Raw genomic sequence first — 23252 nt, 5'->3', positions numbered from 1 at the left:
GCATATGAGCAGTGGGACAGTATGGTCCCCATGCTGCTTCCCTGCTCTCAGGCCCAGGGTCCTCATTCTCTGAGAAAGTCCAAGCTTATTAGTGCAGCGTGCAAGGCTCTTCATCAATTGGAACTGTGGTGGGCAGATTTCTAAGATGGCTCCCAAGATACCTACCCCTCTGGTGTTACACACTCTGCATAATCCCTTCCTGTTGAGCGTGGGTGGACCTGACTTAATCAGGGGAGCCATTTTAAATGAGGTCTAGGAGTCAGAAATGGAAGCAGTTAAAGAGATTCGATATAGTGGAGTTTTCCTGTTGGTCTTGAAGAAGACTGCCATGTTTTGGAGAGGGCCACATGAACTGTGGGCAGCCTCTAAAAGATCTATAACCACATGGAATTATGTTCTGTCAACACCCAATGAACTTGGAAGATGACCCCAAGCCTCCGATGAAATTGCAGGTCCAATCAACACCTTAATTTCAGCCTGGTGAGACCCTGATCAGAGAACCCAGTTGAACAGGGCCAAGACTTCTGACCTGTAGAAAATGAGGTGCTAAGTGGGTATTAATTTAAGTGGCTAAGTTTGTAGTAATTTGTTTTGCAGTAGAAAACAGGCTCCAATCACCAGGGCCAGGAGCCTATCCCTTCCCAGATAGTCTTCTCTCAGGTCCCTTGACACCACTCCTCCACTGCCTGAGCAGCATCCTCTGAGCCCTCTTGCTTCCACCATGCCCCACATTCTGCTGGCCTCTGTGTTCCTTTAGTTCTTGTCTTGGTCTGTACACCTTTCAGCATCTTCCCCTGGTGTGTCACTCTCCTGGGTCCACAGCATGGCTGTTTACCTTGCAAACCATGAGCCACACCAGGATAGCACCTCTAGCCAGGGCCTGGCACCTGGGAAGTTCTACATATACATTTGATGAATGGATACAGAAAGCGTATTTTCCTTGAGGTACAAATTTCCCCATCCGTAAAATGAACAAGGTGATTTCTGAGATCCCTTCAAGTAAAAACATTCGCTTTTACCAGCTCACTACTCCCTTCCCCTCATTTTGCTTTCTTTTTGCCATAGAATTTATCACCATCTCATACATTATATACGTTTGTTAGTTGTCTATCTTCCTCCACTACAATGTAAGCGCCTCAAGACCAGGTACATTGTCAATTTTGTTCATTGCTGTATCCTCAGCAGTGAGCAGACAGGTCTGGCATATTACTATACGATTAAAATCTTTTGGATGAATGAATGAATGGTATTCCAACAGTCTGTATTAGTCAGCCAAAGGATTGCTGATGCAAAATGCCAGAAATCAGTTGGTTTTTATAAAGGGTATTTACTTGGGGTAGAAGCTTTCAGTTACCAGGCTGTAAACTGTAATTACTTTCCTCACCAATGTTTATTGCCACGTGTTGGAGCAAGATGGCTGCTGACATCTGCCATGGTTCAGGTTTCCTGGTTTCCTCTCTTCCTTGGGGCTTGCTTCTCTTTCCTCACCACCAAGCTCCTCTCTGTGTTTACTTCCTGGGGCTCCAGCTTGGGACTTCAATCTCCCTTCTCTGCATTGCAGTTTCTCTGTGAGTCCCTGCCCACCAAGGGGGTGGGGACGGAATGTCCTACTGATGTGGGCCAATCAAAGCCTTAATCATTATTTAATCAAGAGAAAGTAAAACCTCTGAATCCAATGCACTCTAATATGCCCAGAGGAAAAGACCAGTTTACAAACATAATCCAATATTTCTTTTTGGAATTCATCAATAACATCAAACTGCTACAATCCCTTGCTTAAAATAATAACCAATTGCTTTAATGAACAATTCACATGCCTTATTTTATCTTGACAACAAACTTCTGAGATATATCTTTTTATCTCCAAACCAAGGTGGCAGGGTGGGATGGGGGGAATGTGTTGGGGACTTGCTCAAGTAGGCCAGGCCAAAAGTGGAGGAGTCTGAATGAGGTCAGGTGCTTAAAAAATATTTTATACAAATGAGTTAAATTAACTCGACAAATTTTGAGGGGGTGGGGTGGGGGTGAAATGGGCCCTTTTTTACAATCCAGTTGTAAAAAAGGGGAAGGTTTAGTGCCATTGCAGAAGCTTGGTGGCAAGGCCTGGGTGTGTGGCTGACAGGCAAATTTATTTGGTTTTCAACAAAGCCTGTAAATTAATCACAATTAATGAATGTGACTAATGTGTTGAAGGAATAAGCTATTAAAATATTAGTATGTCTGAACTTCTCCTCCCTGGCTAATTTCTTCTCCTTCCTAAGGTTATCGGTTTTTATAAAGGTAGGGGCACAGAATTATGGAAACGGATTTTTTTTTTTTACATTTAAAGTCTTCATTTGCTTTTTTTTTTTTTGGACTGAGGGCCGGGGATAAACTTGGGACCTTGTATATGGGAAGCTGGCACTCAATTCCTGAGCCACATTGGCTTCTCTGAGTTGGTTTTGTCATTTGTTTTGCTTGTTGTTTTTTTCTTCAGAGGCACTGGGAACTGAACATGGACCTCTCACGTTATGGAACAGAGATGCATTTTAAATGGCTTAAATTGGGGACAGTCTGTCCAGTTCTCAAGTGGCTGTCAGTCTCCATATCTTCATACTCAAGCAAGAGATGTGGGCTGTGGAGAAAGGCTGCAATTGTCACAGTGAAGGGAACTGTAAATAGGAAGCCAGGCATTTCTCAAGTAATGGTGTGGAAACAGGAGATAGATGTGGGGTCTTTGCAGCAGGGGAGATGGTTGCCTTTCTGTTTAGGAAAAAGTGGCTGAAGGGTCATGTGTCTTGAGGTGGGGTCATGGGTGTCTGGTGTACTTGTGCATTACTGAGGATCATACAAAGAACTTAGTATTATCAGTGATTTTGAGGATTAGTTCTGGAGTTTCCTCTTCCATGCCCCATATATATGCTTTTGCACAGATGGAAAAATCAAGACTGTTAGGGACAGGAAGTGTCTCAAAACTCACTGATTTGGAAATAGGAGATTCCATTGCTTGCTGGCATTTAAAGATCTTGTTACTGTGGGCACCAGAACATGTTCATGGAATTGTATAAACCTGAGGTTCCACACTCAAAGGCCTTCTCACGGTAAGGAAATGAGTAGAAAAGATGGGGAAAGGATCCCGACCAGCAAGAATGTCTACCTCTGCAGTGCTAGAAAAACGCAGTATAGTTTGAATATTAAGGCCTTGAACTGTACCTTATAATGTTAGAAAAATTCAATGTATCTTGCTCACATGTCAGGTGGCATACAGAGCTACAGATTTAACATTAACCAGATTTAACTTCACCAAAGAAAGTGTAACTATGCACTCCTTCATTCATTATCTAAACTTATCTATACCCTCATATCCCTACCACCTTCCCATCCTTAACCCCAAGATTGCCTGGCCCCAGGTGCCAAGAATGTTTTAAGATTAACTGAGGAAACATATGAAATTTTCTGAACCCTTCTTAGAAATATCATCCTGATGATTAACTTTATTTCAACCTGTATAAAAGCTGTGAGAAAAACCCTTAATGGGGAGGCCGATTTGAGATTGGTTTATCTGCAGGCAAATAAAGCCATTTATCATTCCTAGCCTAGTTCAGTGTGTCTGTCTATTCTGCCACATTGTGCAAAAGAACCTCGCCAAGTTCTCTGATCCCTATCACCCTGGCTATCAGCGTCCTAAAGTCTTTCTATGTGAGTACACAGGCCTAATGTGTTCAGATCTTACAGTTTTTAAAGACAAATATCTCTCTCTCTAAGTGTGTGTATTTGTTTCCTATTGCTGCTGTAACAAATTACCACAAACGTACTGACTCAAAACAACACACGTTTATTATAACTTGGTTCTGGAAGTCAGAAGTCTAAAAAATGAACCCTTCTGGAGGCCCTTTGTTATTTTGTCTTTTCCATCTTCTAAAGGCCGCTTGTATTCCTTGGCTCACAGCCTTCTTCCTCTTTCTTAATAGCAGGGTAGCATCTTCTTTCCTCCCGGACCCCCTGGGTCCCTCTCAAAGACCACCCTGATAATCCAGGGTAACTTCCCCATCTCAGAATCCGTACCTTAATCACAACATTTGCAAAGTTTGCCATATAAGGTCATATTCTCAGGTCCTAGGGATTAGGATGTGGGCATCTTTGCTGGCATGAGTGGGGGAGTGGGGGCTGTTATTCTGTCTACCACAGCATGTATGTGGGAATACTCACAATTTGTAAGTGATAACAAACGATTTGCAGTTGAAAGCACTGTGTGTGTCAGACCAATAGATCTCTGGGAAGGTCTGAATTGGAGGTAACTCAAAATAAATGATGAAACTAATGATGCCATTAAATCCTGTTTAGATTCAGTTGCCTGCTAAGGGCATTGAACTCAGTCCCAATTTGTTAAAAGGGGGAGATTAACAACTGTTAGAGAAGAATTAAAGATACTTCAGCTCCAAACAGACTTTCTCACTTTCTCACTGGTGTAATCAGAAGGATTGGAAGAGAAGTAAAAAGGGAATAACTTTCTCACCATGTGATAGATAGTGGTTTAGCATGTACCACCAAAAGTTTCAGTTGGGGAAACAGAGCCACGGACAGACTGTTTCATTGTTAGCTATCTGCTCTTGGGCAAATAACCTCAGTCTTGGTTTCTTCATTGGTAAAATGCTGATAATAATAGCAGTTTACTTCATAGGGACCTTAATCATATAATGAAAGAATGCATATAAATCACAGAACTTAATACACAATAAATGCTTAATAACCGTAAGCTATTATCATTATTATTACTATTATTAAACTTTGCACACAGGTCCTAGTCATTCTTTTCTCTTTTGTTAGATGATAATAATCGCTATAGCAAACACGTTTAGCAGTTATGTGCAGAACTCTGTTCTAGGAGATACATATATATACATATCACTCAATTATTATCCCATTTAAACTACTATAATAATTTATTATCATCCAAAAGTCGCCACAGATAAAGTGTTTGCCCTAAAGACCGCAAAGCTGGCCCACAGGACGTTTCTGAGGACCTCTGATGTCCCCCTTCTTCTAACAGGATGCCGGAGACAGATCCAGAGGTTCCTGACTGACAGTTCCAGGGCCAATCCTGGCCTCCTCCTTCCGCCCCGCCCCCCGAGTGGCTTCGTAGCCCCGCCTCTGACGCAGTGCTCCTCCCTGCGGGACTTCCCTTCGGCCGGCGCGCTGACGTCATGACCGCGCGCCTCCTCGAGCCTGCGCCGCTATCGGAAGGTCGTCGCTGTGACCCGCTTGGCTGTTGGAGCAACTAGCGCCATGTTGTCGGTCGCTGCCCGCTCGGGCCCCTTCGCGCCCGTTCTATCTGCCACGTCCCGCGTGGTGGCGGGCGCGCTGCGGCCTTTGGGGCAGGCCGCGGTGCCCGCCACCTCGGAGCCTCCTGTGCTGGACGTGAAGCGGCCCTTCCTGTGCCGGGAGTCGCTGAGTGGCCAGGCCGCGGGCCGGCCTTTGGTCGTCTCCGTGGGCCTCAATGGTGAGACGGGCTGAGGACAGCGACCGGAGCCTGAGGGGTTCCTTTTTTCTAGCTCCCTCTGGCCTTGGTCCCCGGGAGCCGCCGAGGAGGCCGGGGGTATTCGGGGAAATGGAGGCTTGTATGGGAGTGAGTAGGATGCCGGCTTGGGCGACTTTGTGCAGGTCCTTACACCTCCCGGGCCTTGGCGTCCTCTCTTGTGTGGGGGCGACGTTGGGATGGGCATTCTCAGGTGACTCTAGCTGTGTTATTCTGGCCCTCTGGGAGAGTTTTCTGTCGAGTGAGACCAGGGCTCTGTTCGAGTTGGAAGCCAGTTGGGGCTCCCAATTACGGGCGAAACCGCATACCTCGTTGGCTAAGTTCAAGAGCCCTGGAGTCTGCTTTCGGCAAAGTCCTGCGTGATTTTGCTCCTTACAGGTCACGTGACGTTGGGCAAATTTCTACACGTTTATCTTCACCTGTGAAATGCGATTGATGACCAAGTTGTAAAGCTGAGGTGGAAAAATTATATGTAAAATCATTAGTACAGTTTTTACGTGTAATTTAATTACCTGTAATTAGTAAATGCTCAAAAAATAGAAACTACTATTAATATTTGGGGAGTTGCCGCCTCACCACCACGGCTCCCTTCCCAACAGCCTACCCCAAAAAACAATAGTAAAACACAAGCTCTCCAAGGTCAGCTCCGATGTGTTCTAGTGTTTTCAGGCACTGCGCCAAATGGTTTTCACACCATGGCTGATTTAATCCTCGAGAACAGGCAGAGGTTGACAATATTCCCGTTTTGGAAATGAAAAAACAGACTCCAAGAGGTGAAGTGACTTGCGGGGATATACTGTGTACTCATAGAAAGCCTGGGTTCGACAAGACTTAACTGTCTTAGCTCTAGGCTAAGGTATTCCATAACCCTCTCTGAGCAGATCCTAGTTTATTTTTTGTCTTCTCTCCCATTTCAGTTCTTGACCTGTTCTGTATTGGAAGTCATGAACTGGCATCCATCTTGCATGGTTATAAAAACCTGGGAAGATTTCATGCATCGAAAACTGACAACACTGGGCTCTAGTTTTTATGTGGGAAAATCTCTGTAGCGTGCATTGCTTACTCCCCTTAATTGAAGCAAGTGCCCTTTTCCACTTCAGGGCAGTCTTCTCCAGGCATGCTTGATTCATTGTAATACCTGCCTGGCTCCAGTGACAGTTGAGTTTGTGGCCTTTGCCTTACATGCTAACCAAGTTTTTCCACCCTTTTTAAAACTCTGATTCATCCTATTCTCTGCACTTTTAGTGATCCTCGTCCTCAGTTTTCCATCTTTTCAATCTCAATTGAGGTGTCAAGTCAAAATTATATGTTTTTTTAATTTATGTCTTTTTTCTGTCCATATTGTTTATTGATGATCTCTCTAACCTTGCATTTGAGGATATGGAAAATGTCTATATTATTTTCCTATCTCCCATTAAGTCCAAAGTCCCACTTGGAATTGTTATACAGTTGGTGCAAAATATTTGTGAGTGAATAAAGTGAGTTTTTGTTAGGGGTCACCAGTGGATTTTAGAAAAACTGCACAGGGCTGGAATCTGCTTTAGCACATCCCAAACCTACTTGTAGTGAAAAACTACACTTGGAAGTGAAAAACAATAGGGGAGGAAAAAAATTCAGTAGCAAAAGGGAAAAGCATTTTTGGAATTTGTCAAATGGCTGAAGGTTGTCTTCTAAAATGGGGACATTGCCTGGCCTACAGAAGTGCTTTTCTAAGGACAGGCAAACAGAACCATAAGTCAACCAACCTCTTTTCTGTAATCATGCCTTTCCAGTTTGTAGCGTAAGTTCATATTAAAATCCCCTGTCTGTGGTGTTGCTGATTGGCTTGACTCCAAAGTCTTTCCTTTTTTCTTTTGTTTGAGCACATTTGTAGAGCACTTTTTAGATACCCTGGTATAAAATTGCATAACTTAGGTCCACCCGGATTTTGAGATGACCCGTGTCCAACGGGGAGTTGGGTCCCTCCACTCACCTGACTTTTGCCTGTGTGAGTAGAGACTCCAGCAGAACTTGGCAGCTTCCTGCATGTGCTGCTTTCTTTTTGCTCCTGATTGCTTTTCCACCATTTCCTCTCCCTGATATTTTAGGAATTTGTACCACGTGGGAGTTGAAGGTGGCAGTTATACACACCTCTTCTAGTGCTACTGCTGAAGGCCTGTGGGGCCCGTCTCAGTTTCCAGCCCACATTTGCCCCATCATTGCTTTATGCCACAGCTTCAGCCCACTCTTCTAGCTCCTGAGTTTAGAAGCCTTATCATAGCTAGTGTCTCCCCATTGGGAATTTAAAATCAGACTTTTGCCTTTTTATCTGCCCTTGTCCGGCGGAGAAGGGAGGAGATGACCAGGTTCACATTCTCTAATTTCCCTTAGTACCCCTCCTGCACATACACACACACCCCTTATAATCTAAGTCTTCCAGAAAGGAGTTGGAAATGGGTTTAACGTAGTTCTCAGAAAAGCTTTCTTAGGTATTTTCTTCCCCCTAAGAGCCTTTGAATCTAGATAAAAGTGAAAGTTCATATATGTATTTGTTTTGTTCCTCTGTAGTTAGCTACTAGTTTTCCCCTAGACCATTCCTGGCTCCAGTGCCTTGTCCAGGTGTCCTCTCCTTGTGCTGTTGAATTCCCATTTTTCTTTGGGGTTTAAGTTATTGTTTGCTGTCAGCAGTATAGAAAAGTCCTGAAGGGAACTTTTCAGGTTCTTTTTTTTGGCTTTTATTTTTATATTTTTGAGGTCTGGTGAATTGTTAATGAGGGATACCAAGCAGGCTTCGTTCAGTGGCTAAATCTCGTATCATTTTACAGTGGAATGGTGGTCTCAGCCTGGTCTTAACTCCAGGGCACACACAGACTTGAATAAAAGTGTTAAAACAATTTTTAAAAAATCTGTATAGATGTTTTGTGATAAGATGTGTAGTGGTTAATGTGGGATGGGAAGGTTGGGTCAGGAGAAGATCTTTGAATTGGACAAGAAGGTTGCGATATGATAGCATCTCTTCAATGCAGAAAATTTCCGAGGCACATCAGGGCTCACCTGAAAACATGTATTATTAAAAATGCCTTCAATTTTCTGTATTTCCAGATGATATTTCTATAAATACCTGATTTTTCTTAAATGTAAATCTGGCTAGTATCTTGGCTAGTTAAGGTTAAGCCTAATATACATTATGTTAATTATTTAGAGAATGATTTTTGCAACTTGGCAGCTTTAATTTCTAAATGTTCTTGATGATAAAGATCATTGTAAAGTATAACCCTGCTAGATACAGTGGGAGTAGACTACTGCATTTTTTTTGCTATCAGATCTCTTAATGAAAATGTGAAAGCCATTCTAATTAGTGTTCTTGTACATTTCCTTGTCTACTGTTATATGGTTAAGGGTTGTGGGTACTGGTTTTAAAATGTAGAAGTATGAAGTTTCTTTGCTTAGTTTCTTCCATCTTTTAGGTGTATGATACACATCTTTTAGGTGTAAATCCCAGACAATAATAGGGAAAAATAATTAATGTATGATTCCAAACTCTCGTCTACATTGACAGACTTAGCGTTAGATGAAGCGGTAAATGATCCATTGTCACTTTGATTTCACAAAGCCATAGTTGTAAACCTCAGGTGGTCATTGCTTGTGTCTTAGTCCCCTTCAGAAAATATTGGGTTAGTCAGAAAAGTACGTAGATGAATTGTTTTTGATAGGTTTCACCATCATGTTTGAATGCTTAATGGCTTCCACAAAATTACTAACCTTGAGAACATTTTAGATATTTCTGTGTTGGAGTGTTGGCTACTCAAGGAAGCATATAAGACAGACAGCTTAGTAGGCCAAGATAGAATTGAAGTTTATTGTAATGAAAATACATTTTATTTTATAAGTACAAAATTCTTTTGGAAACAGCACATGTTCTAAAAGTGAGGAATTTTTATTGTCGCTTTTTCTATAAAGGAAACCTGTGGACAAATTTTCTAAAACAAATATACAGATTGCAAAGAGATTTGCTTCGTGAAACATACTTAAAAGTCATATCAGAAAGTTAATTTTTTGTCAGACATTTAATAATAGTATGGAAAAGTAGGATATATCTAGTTTTTTGTGTGTTTTTTTTTTAAATAAGCTGCTTTCCCCCAAAGTACCATGTAGATTAATTGTTCATGCAACATTCATTTGACGCAAAGAGTAGATCTTTTTCATGGCTTGCTTTTTGGGAATAAAGCAGTGAAAAAGACAATATTTCTACCCTTGAAGTACCTATTGCCTTTCACCAAAGAGGGGGGGATATATGAACATTTTGCTTCTCTTTCCCTTACTAAATTTAAAGAATTCTTTTTGCAATTTTCATTTGATTGTGATGGCTACCTATTTTGGTAAGCCTGTCCCTTTCTGTCCATTAGTTACTTTCCTTGAAGTTAACACTAATTTGTGTCCTAGAGTCTAAAATAGAAATCCTTAAGTTTTCTGCAAACTTACATGAACAGTTCACAGATTGTTTATCTTGCAATTAGTATTTTATGAAATTTTGGTAGTGCTTTGGGGAAGCATGGAGCTGGGAATATAAGGTTAGACATTTGCCTTAATACTTACCACTCACTGGTTAGAATCGATGAGTTTTGAGAGTCTTTTCTAGTCCAGAAATTATTAGTGGTGTTTAACATAATTGTATAGTGTGTCTTGGCAGGCTGAATTTTCAGAAACTTTCAAATACTGCTGTTTAACTTTCTTAGCTCGCTCACACTAAGATGATGTGAATCCTGAGTCAGCAGTGCTCATCCAGAAGGAGCTCAATTTACAGATATTATCTTATATTTTCATACCCATGTGTTAGATAGTGGTTGACTTCATTTGGTTTAGTATTTTATATACTGCCATTGCCAATTTGATTATTCTGAGACCAGTGAGTGCCACATTACACATTTTTAGAATTTGATTTTTGTTTGTGAGTCCATTAAGTTCTATTTTCTGATAGATACCCTTTTTAGGGTACTTAACTAATTGTGTTTTTCAACCTTCTCTTTGTCTTCCAGTCCCTGCTTCTGTTCGTTATTCCCATACAGACGTCAAAGTGCCTGACTTCTCTGACTATCGTCGCACCGAAGTGTTAGATAGTACGAAGTCTTCAAAAGAGAGCAGTGAAGCTAGAAAAGGCTTTTCCTATTTGGTAACTGCAGCAACTACTGTGGGCGTTGCATATGCTGCCAAGAATATCGTCTCCCAGTTTGTTTCCAGCATGAGTGCTTCAGCTGATGTGTTGGCCATGTCGAAAATTGAAATCAAGTTATCCGATATTCCAGAAGGCAAGAATATGGCTTTCAAATGGAGAGGCAAACCCCTGTTTGTGCGCCATAGAACCAAGAAGGAAATTGACCAGGAAGCTGCAGTAGAAGTGTCCCAGTTGAGGGATCCACAGCATGATTTAGAACGAGTAAAGAAACCTGAATGGGTTATCTTAATAGGTGTTTGCACTCACCTTGGTTGTGTACCCATTGCAAATGCAGGAGATTTTGGTGGTTACTACTGCCCTTGCCATGGGTCACACTATGATGCTTCTGGCAGGATCAGGAAGGGGCCTGCGCCCCTCAACCTTGAAGTTCCCTCATATGAGTTCACCAGTGATGATATCGTTATTGTTGGTTAGAGACTTGGACTCAAGTCATAGGCTTCTTTCGGTCTTCCTATCACCTCAGAAAAGTTTTGGGAGCAAACCTTCCATACTTTAAGTTGGTTGATTTGAAATATTTAGGGATTGCTAATAATGTATTTGCAAACATTAATGTGAAGTAAATTGAATTTTATGTTGAATACTTTTGAGCATTCACCTAATAAAGCCATTGTAAACATTGTTAAACTCAGTCATAGACTTGAAAGGTGCCATGTTTCTGATAGTTAAATTCTAATTAAAAATTACAGACTGGTGTAAGACATTTGTGTAAATCTATAATTGACTTTCTCATTTATTTACTTGCCCAAATATTTGGTTCCTTCTTTGTGTTAGGGACATAGAGCTTATGAAGGCCATAGTTAAGATGAGGTAAAATTAGCTGGTCCACCCTCAAGTCATGAGAGGTATTCGTGGTATTGGCAGAAAAAAGAGTGCTCAGGATTTCCCTATTTCCATAGACTCAATCTTATATTTCACATGTGAGTCCTTCTGGGTATGTGGTTTTCCCCATACTCTAGTAATTGGTATGGTAATGTTAAATGTAATCTTGCAGTAAAGAGTTCTGATGAGGTGTTAACAGCCCTGAAGGTTTAGCCTCGGCTCTGGCTAGCTGGTTTCCTGCCTATGTGACAAGCCAAGAATTTCATTCCTGTCTTTTGGTTGGTGTATGGTGGTATGTATGTAAGTGTATTTAAGAGGCAGTAAGAGGATATTTGAGAAAAGTGTTCCAAAATGGAGTGATTTCCTTTGTCTTAAAGTAAGTACTCATGTCTCCAAAGATCCCGTGCCTATCCTATCAAGAGGCAGAAAAGTAATAGTGAATCTGAGACTTAATATTGTCTTTGAGCAAAAAATGATCTTGGGAGTTTTGTTTCTGTAGGGATAACATTTTGAGGTGTTTCTTCCAGTTAGATTTATTGTCACTAAGAACTTTTCCTTTTCACCTTAAAAAAATGGGGGTGAGGCACAGGGAAAGCATATTACTCTAATAGAGTTAGCACCCCTTTTTTTCCTGTAGTCCCCCCTCCAGTTATACAGGTGAAATAAGACCTAGGTCTGATATTCCCCTTGGGAGTTAGGGGTGGCCTTTGCTCTTTATTGATAATCACTGCTGTTTCTTTCTTTTTGGAGGTACTTGGGATTGAAACCAGGACCTTGTTATCTAGGAAGTAGACTTGCTCAACTACTGAGCTACATCTGTTCCCCAGTGAGAATTGGCTTTTTTGTTTGTTTTTTAAAAGGTACCAGGATCGAACCTGGGACCTTGAACATGGAAAGTAGGCACTCAATTGCTTGAACTACATCTGCTCCCCTTCACTGCTATTTTTTTTATTTGAGACTCATAGCTGCTTTGATAGGTTTGTCTTGCGTGTTTGGAGGTGGGCAGTTGTGGTTGTGATCACATAGGCATTTATAAATTAGCAAAACTAGATAAAGTGGTTAATTCTGTCCAAAGGGAATGGACAGACCATGCTAGAAATTAAATTAGTAGGTGTGATGATTGGTGGTGTAAATAAAAATAGGATTTTATGTAGGTTACCAGATAATGACATTTTAGAAAGTACCTTAAAAATAAAAATATAAGATATTTTAAAGTGCCAAACATTGCTAATTTACTACTTTTGGGTATGTTCTCTATTTTAAATGGTGGGCTTTCTGACCGTTTTGTGTATATTTAGAAGACCAAGGGGATTGTTTAATTTAAAAATGGAATTGTATTATTCATGAACAATATTCACGTTAATATTTGGAACATTTCATGTGAGGTTCTCCCCCCCCCCCCCACCATATTACAAGGCCAAGAGAGGTTCGTGGTTTATGTTTCTTTGATATTTTGTGAATACTTGTGGGAAAATTTTTCTTATGGTTTCTCCTATCATTCTACCTTTTCATATTGCCCATGCCCACAACCTGTAAAAACTATACCATTAAGATATGATGTAAGATATGATAACACATATCAATAAGGTACCATGTAAACTATACCAATAAGATAAGTATTATAAGCTGATTTTTGAGGTTGAATTGTGATTGGCTATTTTCTTTTTTTAAACCACACCAGGAACTAATGGCATCATGACTTAGGCTATTACCAGTGTTGATACTTTGCTAATATATATTTTTAAATACCTGAAATTCTTAGATGAATTTAATATAAATAAAAATTGCAACTTATTTGAAGTTGTGTTATTAAACCTAGAAGCACCGTTGAATAAATCTGTAGAGCCCAGCAAATCTGGGTAAATGTTCTTTTGCTATCCTGTGTAAGAGTTTAAAATACTTTCCCTTTGGACATAACTAAAGCAGCTCAGCTGCTAATATATTCATGTATGTATATTGAGTTGGGGTTTTAGCATTGTGTAGTGGGAGAAGTACTGGACTAGAAGTTAGGATTTGGGTAAATGTCCTTTTGCTATCCTGTGTAAGAGTTTAAAATACTTTCCCTTTGGACATAACTAAAGCAGCTCAGCTGCTAATATATTCATGTATGTATATTGAGTTGGGGTTTTAGCATTGTGTAGTGGGAGAAGTACTGGACTAGAAGTTAGGATTTAATTCCAGCTTTACCATTGCCTAGCCATGCAATCATGGCCTTGTCGTTTAACCTAGCTGGAACATTTATTTTCCAGTCTGTACAATTTGGATAGTTGGACAAGGGTCCTTCCAATTTTAAGATTCTATGAGATTTTTGCTCCTCCCTCCTTGTGTGTGACCCTACCCCACCCCCCACCCCCATTAATTGGAAATGGACTTTCTTAGATAAATCTTGTGTTTGCAGTGCATGGTATTACAATAGGAGCAGCATTATTTTAATCAACTAATCCAGCCTTTCACAATAGTAATTCTCAACCAGGAGCAGTACCTGTACTTTAATTGTTAACAATGATTGGAGGGTGCTGCTGGCATTGGGGTGGTGGTGGTGGAGCAGGAATGCCAAATGCTCTTCATTTGGGGGAGGGGCACAAGTCCACACACTAAGAGATATTGTGCTGACAAAAATGTCAATAGCACTCCTCCCAATAGAGAAAAATTAATAGCCCATATTTGCCACCTCTTACCTTGAAGTGATAATATTTTAAAATATTTTCTGCTACCCCACATTTTGTATTTGAAACGCCAAAACACTACTGCATTGGAGACAAGAAACAGGAAGTTTGTAGTTTCCTAGACAGGAATTTTGTGCTGGAATTGCTGAATTTGGTGGACTACTTATCTTTCATCTTTCATGATATTTTGGGTTTGAAGAGGAGATACAGTTAACTAGCAATATCCCATTAATGACAGGCCAAATAAAATCACTTGCTGCTATATTTGCTAAATGGCTATAGAGAATATCTTTTTTTTTTTTTTTAACTCTTTTACTCTAATAAAATCCTAAATGTTAAGGGAAAATTACTTCAAAAAAATGCTTAAGTCTGACCAATTGACATCCTGCCATCAGATCCTTCACATGCACTGTTTTATTTTAGCTGGGAATGACTCAAGAAGATCTTGAGGTCCAGACCTCTCCATTATGCTTTGAAAAGAGCAGTTGTAGAGAATGGCCTATATGAAAATTTTCTTTGTTATAGATAACACAGATTTATTTTATTCTTCCTCAGCGTACTTCGACTCAGTCAGTATATGAGGGCATTTGTCCTTATTGATACTTATAGCTTGGAATCAAAATGTTCTGTTAGTACCTTCATTTTTCTAAATAGTGGGAACACTTTAACCAGATATTGGAAGTCATCCTTCATTCCCACAGTGCTAAACATGTCATTTTCTGTATTTTCATCTCAATTTCATTGAAATTTGTATATTATCCCAAAAGAAATATCTACACTTTTCAGAATGATATCCTTGGCCTACTGCTTACAGACTTTCTTTAAGATATGTATTTATAATTTCATTATCACCTATTTGCTAGAAACATGCTTGAGATTCACACTCATGTTCAAGTGCCTACTGGCTGTCTACATGTGGATTGTCCCATTATCCCCTAAACTCAGAATGTTCAAAATGTCCCAAAGGGAAGGAGGATGACTTCCTTTCCTTAAACCATAAACCTGAACCAACTTCTTCATTGCAGTTGGTGTCCCCACGCCCACCGAGTAACATAGTTGGCAAGCTGGCAAACTGGCAAACTTGACTGCCTTCTTTTTCATTATCCCTTCCCCTGAAATAAATCCCTAAATCCTGTTAAATTTATCTCCTTAATAGAACAAATCCTTTTCTGTCATCTGTAGCATTTTAATAATGGCCATCTTTTCAAGCACTGACTAGCTTCTAGACTAAGCTTTCCATATATGATCTCAATCCTCAAAAATATCCTATCAGACAAGTAATATTGCTATTCCTAATTAGTAGATAGAGAAACTGAGGCACTGAGAAATTCCTTGTTTACAATCATAGCTGGTACATGGGTAAAGCCAAAAAGTTTTATATTTACCCAGGCAGTCTGAGTTCAGAGCCTGTAGGCCTGATCACATTCCTATACCATCACCTACTTTAATTACAGCTCTTGTCATTCTTGCCTGTCTACTGCAATAAATTCCAATCAGGTGTTCTTTACTCCAGTCCTGTTCCTTAAAATCCATCTGCCACATAGCTACCAGACTGCAGTGGTAAGAGTATAGGCTGGGTTCCTGATTTCTAGTCCTGGGTTCCAGGCCCAGCTCTGATATTTTCTAGATGTTTGACCTGAGATAAGTTAATCTGTCTGCACCTCCCTTCTCATCTGAAAAATAACATCCCCAAATGGCTGTTTTAGGAATTAATGCTTTAAGTCAAAGTTTAGGACCTATCTGACATGTATAAATCTTAAGTGCTCAATAATGTTACCTTATATTTTTACTTTAAAACTCTCGGTCCCATTACCCTAGAGGGTTAAGTGAAAACTTAATGTGAAATTTCTATAAGGTCCTCCTGATATACATCCCATCAGTAACCCTTTGCTCCAGGAACAAAACTCGCTTGTTTTCTGTGCTGTTTTCTCTCAGTTTTTTCCATTTTGTCCCCTCTGCCTGGTTCCCCTTCCTCTCCCTTTGCTAGACTGTGCTGTCCTTCACCTCCCCTTTGCCATCCCTTTAAGACTGCTTCATCATGGTACCCTGCAGGAACCGTTCCCTAAATCACATTAATTTTTCCAGCAAATTTTCTCAAAATAATTGGGACATAATCCATTTTGTTATTTATATTGCCCTCTATGGTAAAGTTCACTTTCCTGGTTTGTCTTCCCTCCACCAGACTGAGGGGGCTTAGGCCCAGGGCAAATACTCAGCCATAGAGTCAAGGACTGAATTGCATAGAAGGGGGGGAAAAGTGAATGTTGGAGTGGCAGTATTTGAAAGGAAAATTTTCCAGGGTATACTTCATAAATATCACATCTAATGTTTTCAAGAATAGAACAATCATGTAATATTGCCTCTGTATTTTATAATCTTTCTAGGTCAGAGGAGAAATGAACTCTTACAGGGTGTTTTGGGTTTAAATTTAGCTTTGTTCCCAAAAGAAAAAAAAATGGAAAAGAACAAATAATGAATTCAAGATCTTAAGAAACTTGGATTATTATGTTTTCTTCATAATGAACATTCACCTAGAATATTGTTTATCTGTCTTTATGATTTCAGTGTCAAAGGGTTTGTTCATTAGTGTTTTATTTCCAACACTTTTAAATACAATGGACATTAATTACTTCAACCATTTTATCTTTTATTCACTTTCCTTCCTCGGATTTAGGAGGGAATACTGATTAGAGGGAAGAAAAATATTATCAAACAGGTGAATTGATCCTTTTTTCCTCTGAGATAGAAGGGATTAGGGATTATTCCTCTTTGTCGATATTCAGCACTATTTTTTGGAAGTGAAGACTGTCCTAAGCATAGTACTGTCAGGAATGTGAGATTCAGATGGTTCCTACTCACTAACTAAAGGCGACTTAAACACCACTAAAAAAAAGACTATTTAACTGTTTGCTTCTGTGAATACTTAGAAAATAGATATTATAGATCAGAAATCTCTGTTCTGTAGCACAAGATTAAAATGGTCTTCAGCAGTAATAGACTGGTCTTATCAGCGAACTGAAAATCCCAAACTGTGCTTTATATTTTTTGCAGCTGTTAACCTAAACTTGTGCCAATTTGAGTGCAAAAGCTTATATTCATTTGGCTTTTGAAATTCTTATCTGATTAGAATATTTGCAAAGGTAAGAAATGAAAGTTCCTAGATAATAGGTTTTTCATACATTTTTAGAAAGGGCAAACAAACCTTAGGCTCCTTAATTGAATGGGGGAAAAGATAATACATTTCATATAATTGTCTGGTCTAAGGCAAGTATTACCATTTTCTGTATCTGCATGGCTAAATTCCCAATTCTCCTCTTTATCTGAGGGGAAAGCCTGAGACATGTTCTTTTCTGTGGCCCCTGTTTGGCCATTTGGAGAGACAGCATTCTGAAGGCCCCAGCTGATCTCAGTATATGAAAATCAGGTTAGGGACTACTTTCCCTTTAGTGAAGGATTATCAATTGAACCCTTTTAAGTATAACTCTTAAGTGAGATAATAAGTATGGAACATTTTAATTTTGTGAGATGTACCAGTGAGGCAATGCACATGTAAATTGGAGGCATGTGCCTGTACGGACCAGTGATTCATGAGTTGAAGATTGGTGTTAATCCTGGATTCTCATAATGCTTTGGTCCTTGAAATTTCAGATTTGCATGTGCACATGGTTTGAAGCTGAATTTATCCATGGTTGTATTTCACATTGTTTTTGTTTTTTTTTCCCCCTCCAGTTAGCTTTAAAGGATTATTACTAATTGAATCCAAAAGGTAGTTCCTTGAAAATATCAAGAACACTTTTTTGGTGAGCATTAAAAGAAAAAGGAGGCAAAGCAAAAATGAGGAAAGAGCCAGCCATTGTCACATGAGGGACATGATTAAAATAATAATAAATGACGAATAAAATTCTGACAACAAAGTTGTAAAGCTCAGGGGTTACACAATTTTTTTTTTTAGAATATAAATTGCTAAAATTGACTCAAAAAGTAGAAACCTAGTTACCATAGTTTGAGTTACAAGTGTAAAAAGTTACCAGGACTGAAAGCATGGTATCTGAATTCTATATAACACTTTAAAGAAAGAACTCCAATGTTATTTAAACTTTAAAATATTCTAGGTCACAGTTTTTTTTGCTATGCATACAGTTTACCTGGAAGTCTTGTTAATAATGCATATTCTGATTCCATGGGGCTGGAGATCTTGCATTTCTAACAAGTTCCAAGGTTATGACCATGCTACATACAGGTCCACAAACCATACTTTGATTTGGCAAAATTCTGTACTGTGACGGTATGTGGTGAGGTGAGAGATGAAAACTACAGATTCATCTTATGAATTCAGCATACATTTAACATTAAAACCTGATGTTAAGTAAAAATAATAGTCTCATTTGCTGAACAAATGAAAAGTTCTAAGTAAAACACTATAAAAGAAATCTAACAATGTACTAAGAGTTTAATAAACTTGGACCAAGTATGGCTTATTCCAGGAATGCAAGGTGGTTTGGTATCAAAACTTAATTAAAGAAAAAAAGAAAAGTCAAATATGGAAAAGCCATTCCTAATATAAATCTAAATAAAACAGAGAAAGGAGGATCTTAAAATAAGAAGAAAAAACTGTTATTGAAAAAAAAAAGGCATATTCCAGACTTTGAAACACTATAGAACTAGGTACTGATACCTACTCTTACTTGGATCAGTTAATACTTTTGGAAGTGCTAGCAAATGCAATAGGAAGAAGAAAATGAAATATTAGAAATCTGGGAAAATTAAGCTCCTAAAAATGAAAGTGGGGAGAAATAGAAATTACCTTTACAATATGTAAGCTATAAAAGGGCAGAAACTTTTTTTAATCAACTTTATTGATAAACATTGATAAAGCATAAAACCATCTAAAATATACAATCTAGTGGTATTCCATATAATCATTTGTGAATTTATTACTTCAGTCAGTCTTAGAGCACTTTATTATTCCAATAATAAAAAAACAAACATAACTCATCACTCCTCATTTTCTATGCTTCGCCTGCCCCACATAGCTGCTGTTCTTTTTCCTTCTCTCTACTGTATTTGTATTTATATTTTGTAAAATCAGAATAGACACTTTTTAAGTTGGAATCCTGGAACAGTGCCTGGCCTATAGTAGGTGCTAAATAAATTAACATACAACAAGTAAAGTACAGGTCCTTATATTAAAAAAATTGAATCAAGATCTGAACAAATTGAAAGAGCATACTCTTGAACGGAATGACTTAGTTTATTTAAAGCCAATTTTCTCCAAATTGGCATGTACAGTTAGTGAAATTCCACTAAATGTCTACATCCTTTTTTTATTTATTTGGTTTTATTTAGGATAAAATGATCATAAAGTTAATAAAAAAGAATATATACCCAGGCATAGCCAAATAAAGTATGAAAAGGAAGAGTGAAGATTTACTTTAGGCATGAGAAGCTACTATAAAGTCATTGTAGTCAAATTAATAGGACATTGGCATGGTAATAGGCAAGTCAGTGGAACTAAGTATGCTATCAAGAACGAAATCTTAGTGTATGAATTTTCATATGAGAAAAACTGGTTTCAATTCAGTGGGGGAAACTGGTTTATTTAATAAATGCTGGCAAAAACCAACTATTCTGGAAGAAAATAAGATTTGGAACCCAGCTTTGCTCTTATGCATAAAAATAAATTCCAGGGCCATTAAAGACACATGTAAAACAATTTTAGGAAAAAAAAACTCTGGGAAACCACATATATAACCTAAGGGTGGAGAAGACCTTAATCGTAACAGGACGCTTAAAACCTATAGCAGAAAAGATAGGTCTGTATAAAAAAATAAAATTTGTATAGTAAAACATATTAGCTATACAAATCAAATAATAGATCTTAAATTTTTTTATAAAGAATTCTAATGCAGAGGAGAGAAAGCATAGTCAATTTCTATGATAATATAGAGATTTTCTAAGTTGACAAAAGGACAGAACTCCAGGAAAAAAATAGGCAAAAGAAACAAGCAAATATAGAAAAGGCAAATCTGAATGACTAATAAATACATGACACGATGTTGAAATCTAGTCAGTAAATGAAATGGTCATGAGACCTATCGTTGATTTGTTTTATAAACATCCCCTTTCCTCCCCCCTCCTTGATTCCCTGCTCCCTGCCCATATAACTATATATAAATGTGGCATGTGTCCTCCTGTCCATCGATATGAGATACTTAGGTCATGTTTTCAAAGGTAGACAAGTATCATCACCAGAGTGTACCAGACTCTCTAGGCTGTATGTCTATTTGTTTAATCTGTGTCCATTGGAGAGCCATAGAAACAGAAATACGAAGGGACATTTGCCAATTGATAGTGAAGGCAGTCCAAGTGAAGTGGTCCAGTTTCCTACTATTGTGGTGGGAGGGGCACCACCAGGAAGTTTTCCTATGCTTTTCAAGAAAGAATTGCTTAGGGAAATGGTTCTTAAAATTATTTGCATGTTTAGAATCACCTGGGAGCTTCAAAACCCACTAGCTCCCAGAGATTGTAATTTGACTGGTTTTAGATTTGGCCAGTTGGTTGGAATGTTATTTTTTTTCTTTTTTTAAAAAGATTTATTTATTTATTTAATCCCGCCACCTCCCCTCCGGTTGTCTGTTCTCTGTGTCTATTTGCTGCGTCTTGTTTCTTTGTCTGCTTCTCTTGTCTTCAGCGGCAGGGAAGTGTGGGTGGCTCCATTCCTGGGCAGGCTGCACTTTCTTTCGCGCTGGGTGGCTCTCCTTAGGGGCACACTCCTTGTGCGTGGGGCTCCCCTATGCGGGGGGCGCCCCTACGTGGCAGGGCACTCCTTGGCACGCATCAGCGCTGCACATGGGCCAGCTCCACACGGGTCAAGGAGGCCCTGGGTTTGAACCGCGGACCTCCCATGTGGTAGGCAGATGCCCTAACTACTGGGCTAAGTCCGCTTCCCTATTTATTTATTTATTTATTTATTTATTTATTTATTTATTTATTTATTTATTTTCTTTTTAAGTGCTCTAGGTAATTCTAACCTGCTGCCAGGATTGAGAACTACAGCCTTAGGCCAGTCTTTCATTTTTGCTTGACACTTGAATTGCCTGCTGAGCTTTAAAAACTGCCTGCGACTCACCTGGAGGCATTAATAGTTTTTATAGCTGATTTAAATGGCGTGGAAGCATCCTGAGGATTGGGATTTTTTAAACCCCCAATTGATTCTAATGTGAGTCCAAATTTGCAAATCTCTGGCCTAAGGGAAGCCTATGTTTGTCAGAAAGAACTAGATCAAGAACCTCAGGGAATTTAGAGCTCTGTTCTGGCCTCTACTGCCTTGACTTAACAGCAGTTTTGCCATATAATTGGAGGATAGGTGCCGCAAAAATAAAACAGTTTCTGAGGACCCTTTTTGCCTCAAGCGAGTGCCAGTATATCTGATCCAAAAATGCTTGGAAACACACACTTTGCCTCCTGTGGCCAGTGGGGACCTCTCCTGCGTAAGGGTTTTGGGATCTGGCCCTTTGAAGTAGAGAAATCACTTTGGAATTACAAGAAAGAAAGGATTTGTTTGATGGATCTGAGGCAGAGGGCCAAGGGGACGTGCCATTTTTCCAAGTCACAATTGCTTCTGCCTTCCAGGAGTGGATGTTACTCACCAAGTGTCCTGTTGTAAACTGTATTATTTAAAGAAAAGAGTATATTTGTCATTTGCCCTCACCACTTACTTTACTTGGATGAGATGGTTGTTATTGGAAGAGAGAGTTCACTGGTGTGCTGAGTAAGTAGCTAGGATGCCACCTCAATAAAAAAGGATTGTGGTGCTTAGGGCCAAAGTGAGGTGAGGAAGCTGGGCAGAACTGTCAAAAAAAAAGTTCAAGGCTGTGCTGAAAGTGTTAATGCTTCCTGGGGGAGGAAAGGGAAGCAATAAGAAGGTGGATTAATAAGAAAATGAAAAATCCCAGTAGTAAAGGTGGTAGATGCAGATCATGGGTATTTTACCTTTGGGTGATTTCCTTTTGTTTGTTGAACTCAAGGAGAAGGAGCAAGGGAATTGATCTTTGATTGACTTGAGGGTGGAACAGGGAAAGATCATTTAAGATGTAATTTTTAAATTTTTCCTGATAAACTCTCCACAGTTATGAGGGAAGACGGGGTTATAGTATAGATGAAATGTAAAACATTCCTATATATCATTCAAAAAGTTAGAGAAAAATGGCATTTTATTTAAATATTTTTTGAAGACAAAAATAAAACCTTGGCAGCATAAAAAGTACAAATAAGAAAAACAAAATCACCAAAATCTTACCCAAAGATAAGCACATTTAATAGTTGTATGTAATTCCAGTATATTTCCATACAAGTGAATGTATGTTTTTTTTTTTTTTTTTTTTTTTTACGGAGATACTGAGGATTGAACCAGGACCTTGTATATGGGATGCAGGATCTCAACCACTTGAACTACATCTGCTCCCCTGTGCTTTTCTTCATAAAAATACAAATCCCACTGTACAAAGTAGCTTAGCATGAGAGTATTCTTGCTATACTAAAGGAGAGAGCTACCAACAAAACAGCCTGCACAGTTTTATCATAGGCATAACGTACTTATATTGTCTGGAACATCTAAGTCATTTGATTACAAAGGAAATCTTGAGATGACTAGCAGAAAACACCAAAGTTTGTGTCCTAGTAAGCCACGGGTAGATTCTGGTTTTTAAATTTCCAAATTTTGTTTTTTAGCAAAGTCTCCTAATGTGAAATAAAATTTAATATGGCTGATGGCATTTTGCACTTTTGTCCCTTCTCTACTTTAAAAAAAAATCTAGACAATATCCTGTCTATCATTTTTTTTTTTAACCAGCTGTCAAATTAGCCTCTGGGCAAGGCCCTTGGCAGACAGTAATTGGACTTGATGGAGGCCTGCAAGGAGTTATTGGCATAAATTATCTCAGCACAATTACCCAACAGTTCATGTCACAGTGTGTTCCATTGCTCTCTCTCTCATTTTTTAAAATAAATTACTTAGTATAATTGTTATTTTAATGACCAC

The 23252-nt window shown here is 39.0% G+C and overlaps 1 protein-coding gene across 1 annotated transcript; it reads left to right on the top strand.

The window, feature by feature from the left end:
* Window positions 1-5152: 5152 nt before the first annotated feature.
* UQCRFS1 (ubiquinol-cytochrome c reductase, Rieske iron-sulfur polypeptide 1) lies at window positions 5153-13340 on the top strand. Its single transcript, XM_004479046.4, has 2 exons — window positions 5153-5479; window positions 10531-13340. Exons 1-2 carry the CDS (start codon window positions 5266-5268, stop codon window positions 11139-11141), a joined length of 825 nt encoding a protein of 274 aa, XP_004479103.1. The 5' UTR covers window positions 5153-5265; the 3' UTR covers window positions 11142-13340.
* Window positions 13341-23252: the final 9912 nt, after the last annotated feature.

Source organism: Dasypus novemcinctus, chromosome 18 (genome assembly GCF_030445035.2).
Source record: "Dasypus novemcinctus isolate mDasNov1 chromosome 18, mDasNov1.1.hap2, whole genome shotgun sequence".
Lineage (NCBI taxonomy): Eukaryota > Metazoa > Chordata > Mammalia > Cingulata > Dasypodidae > Dasypus > Dasypus novemcinctus.
Note: the sequence above shows the minus strand (reverse complement) of the source record. Positions and strands in the feature narration are given on the sequence as shown.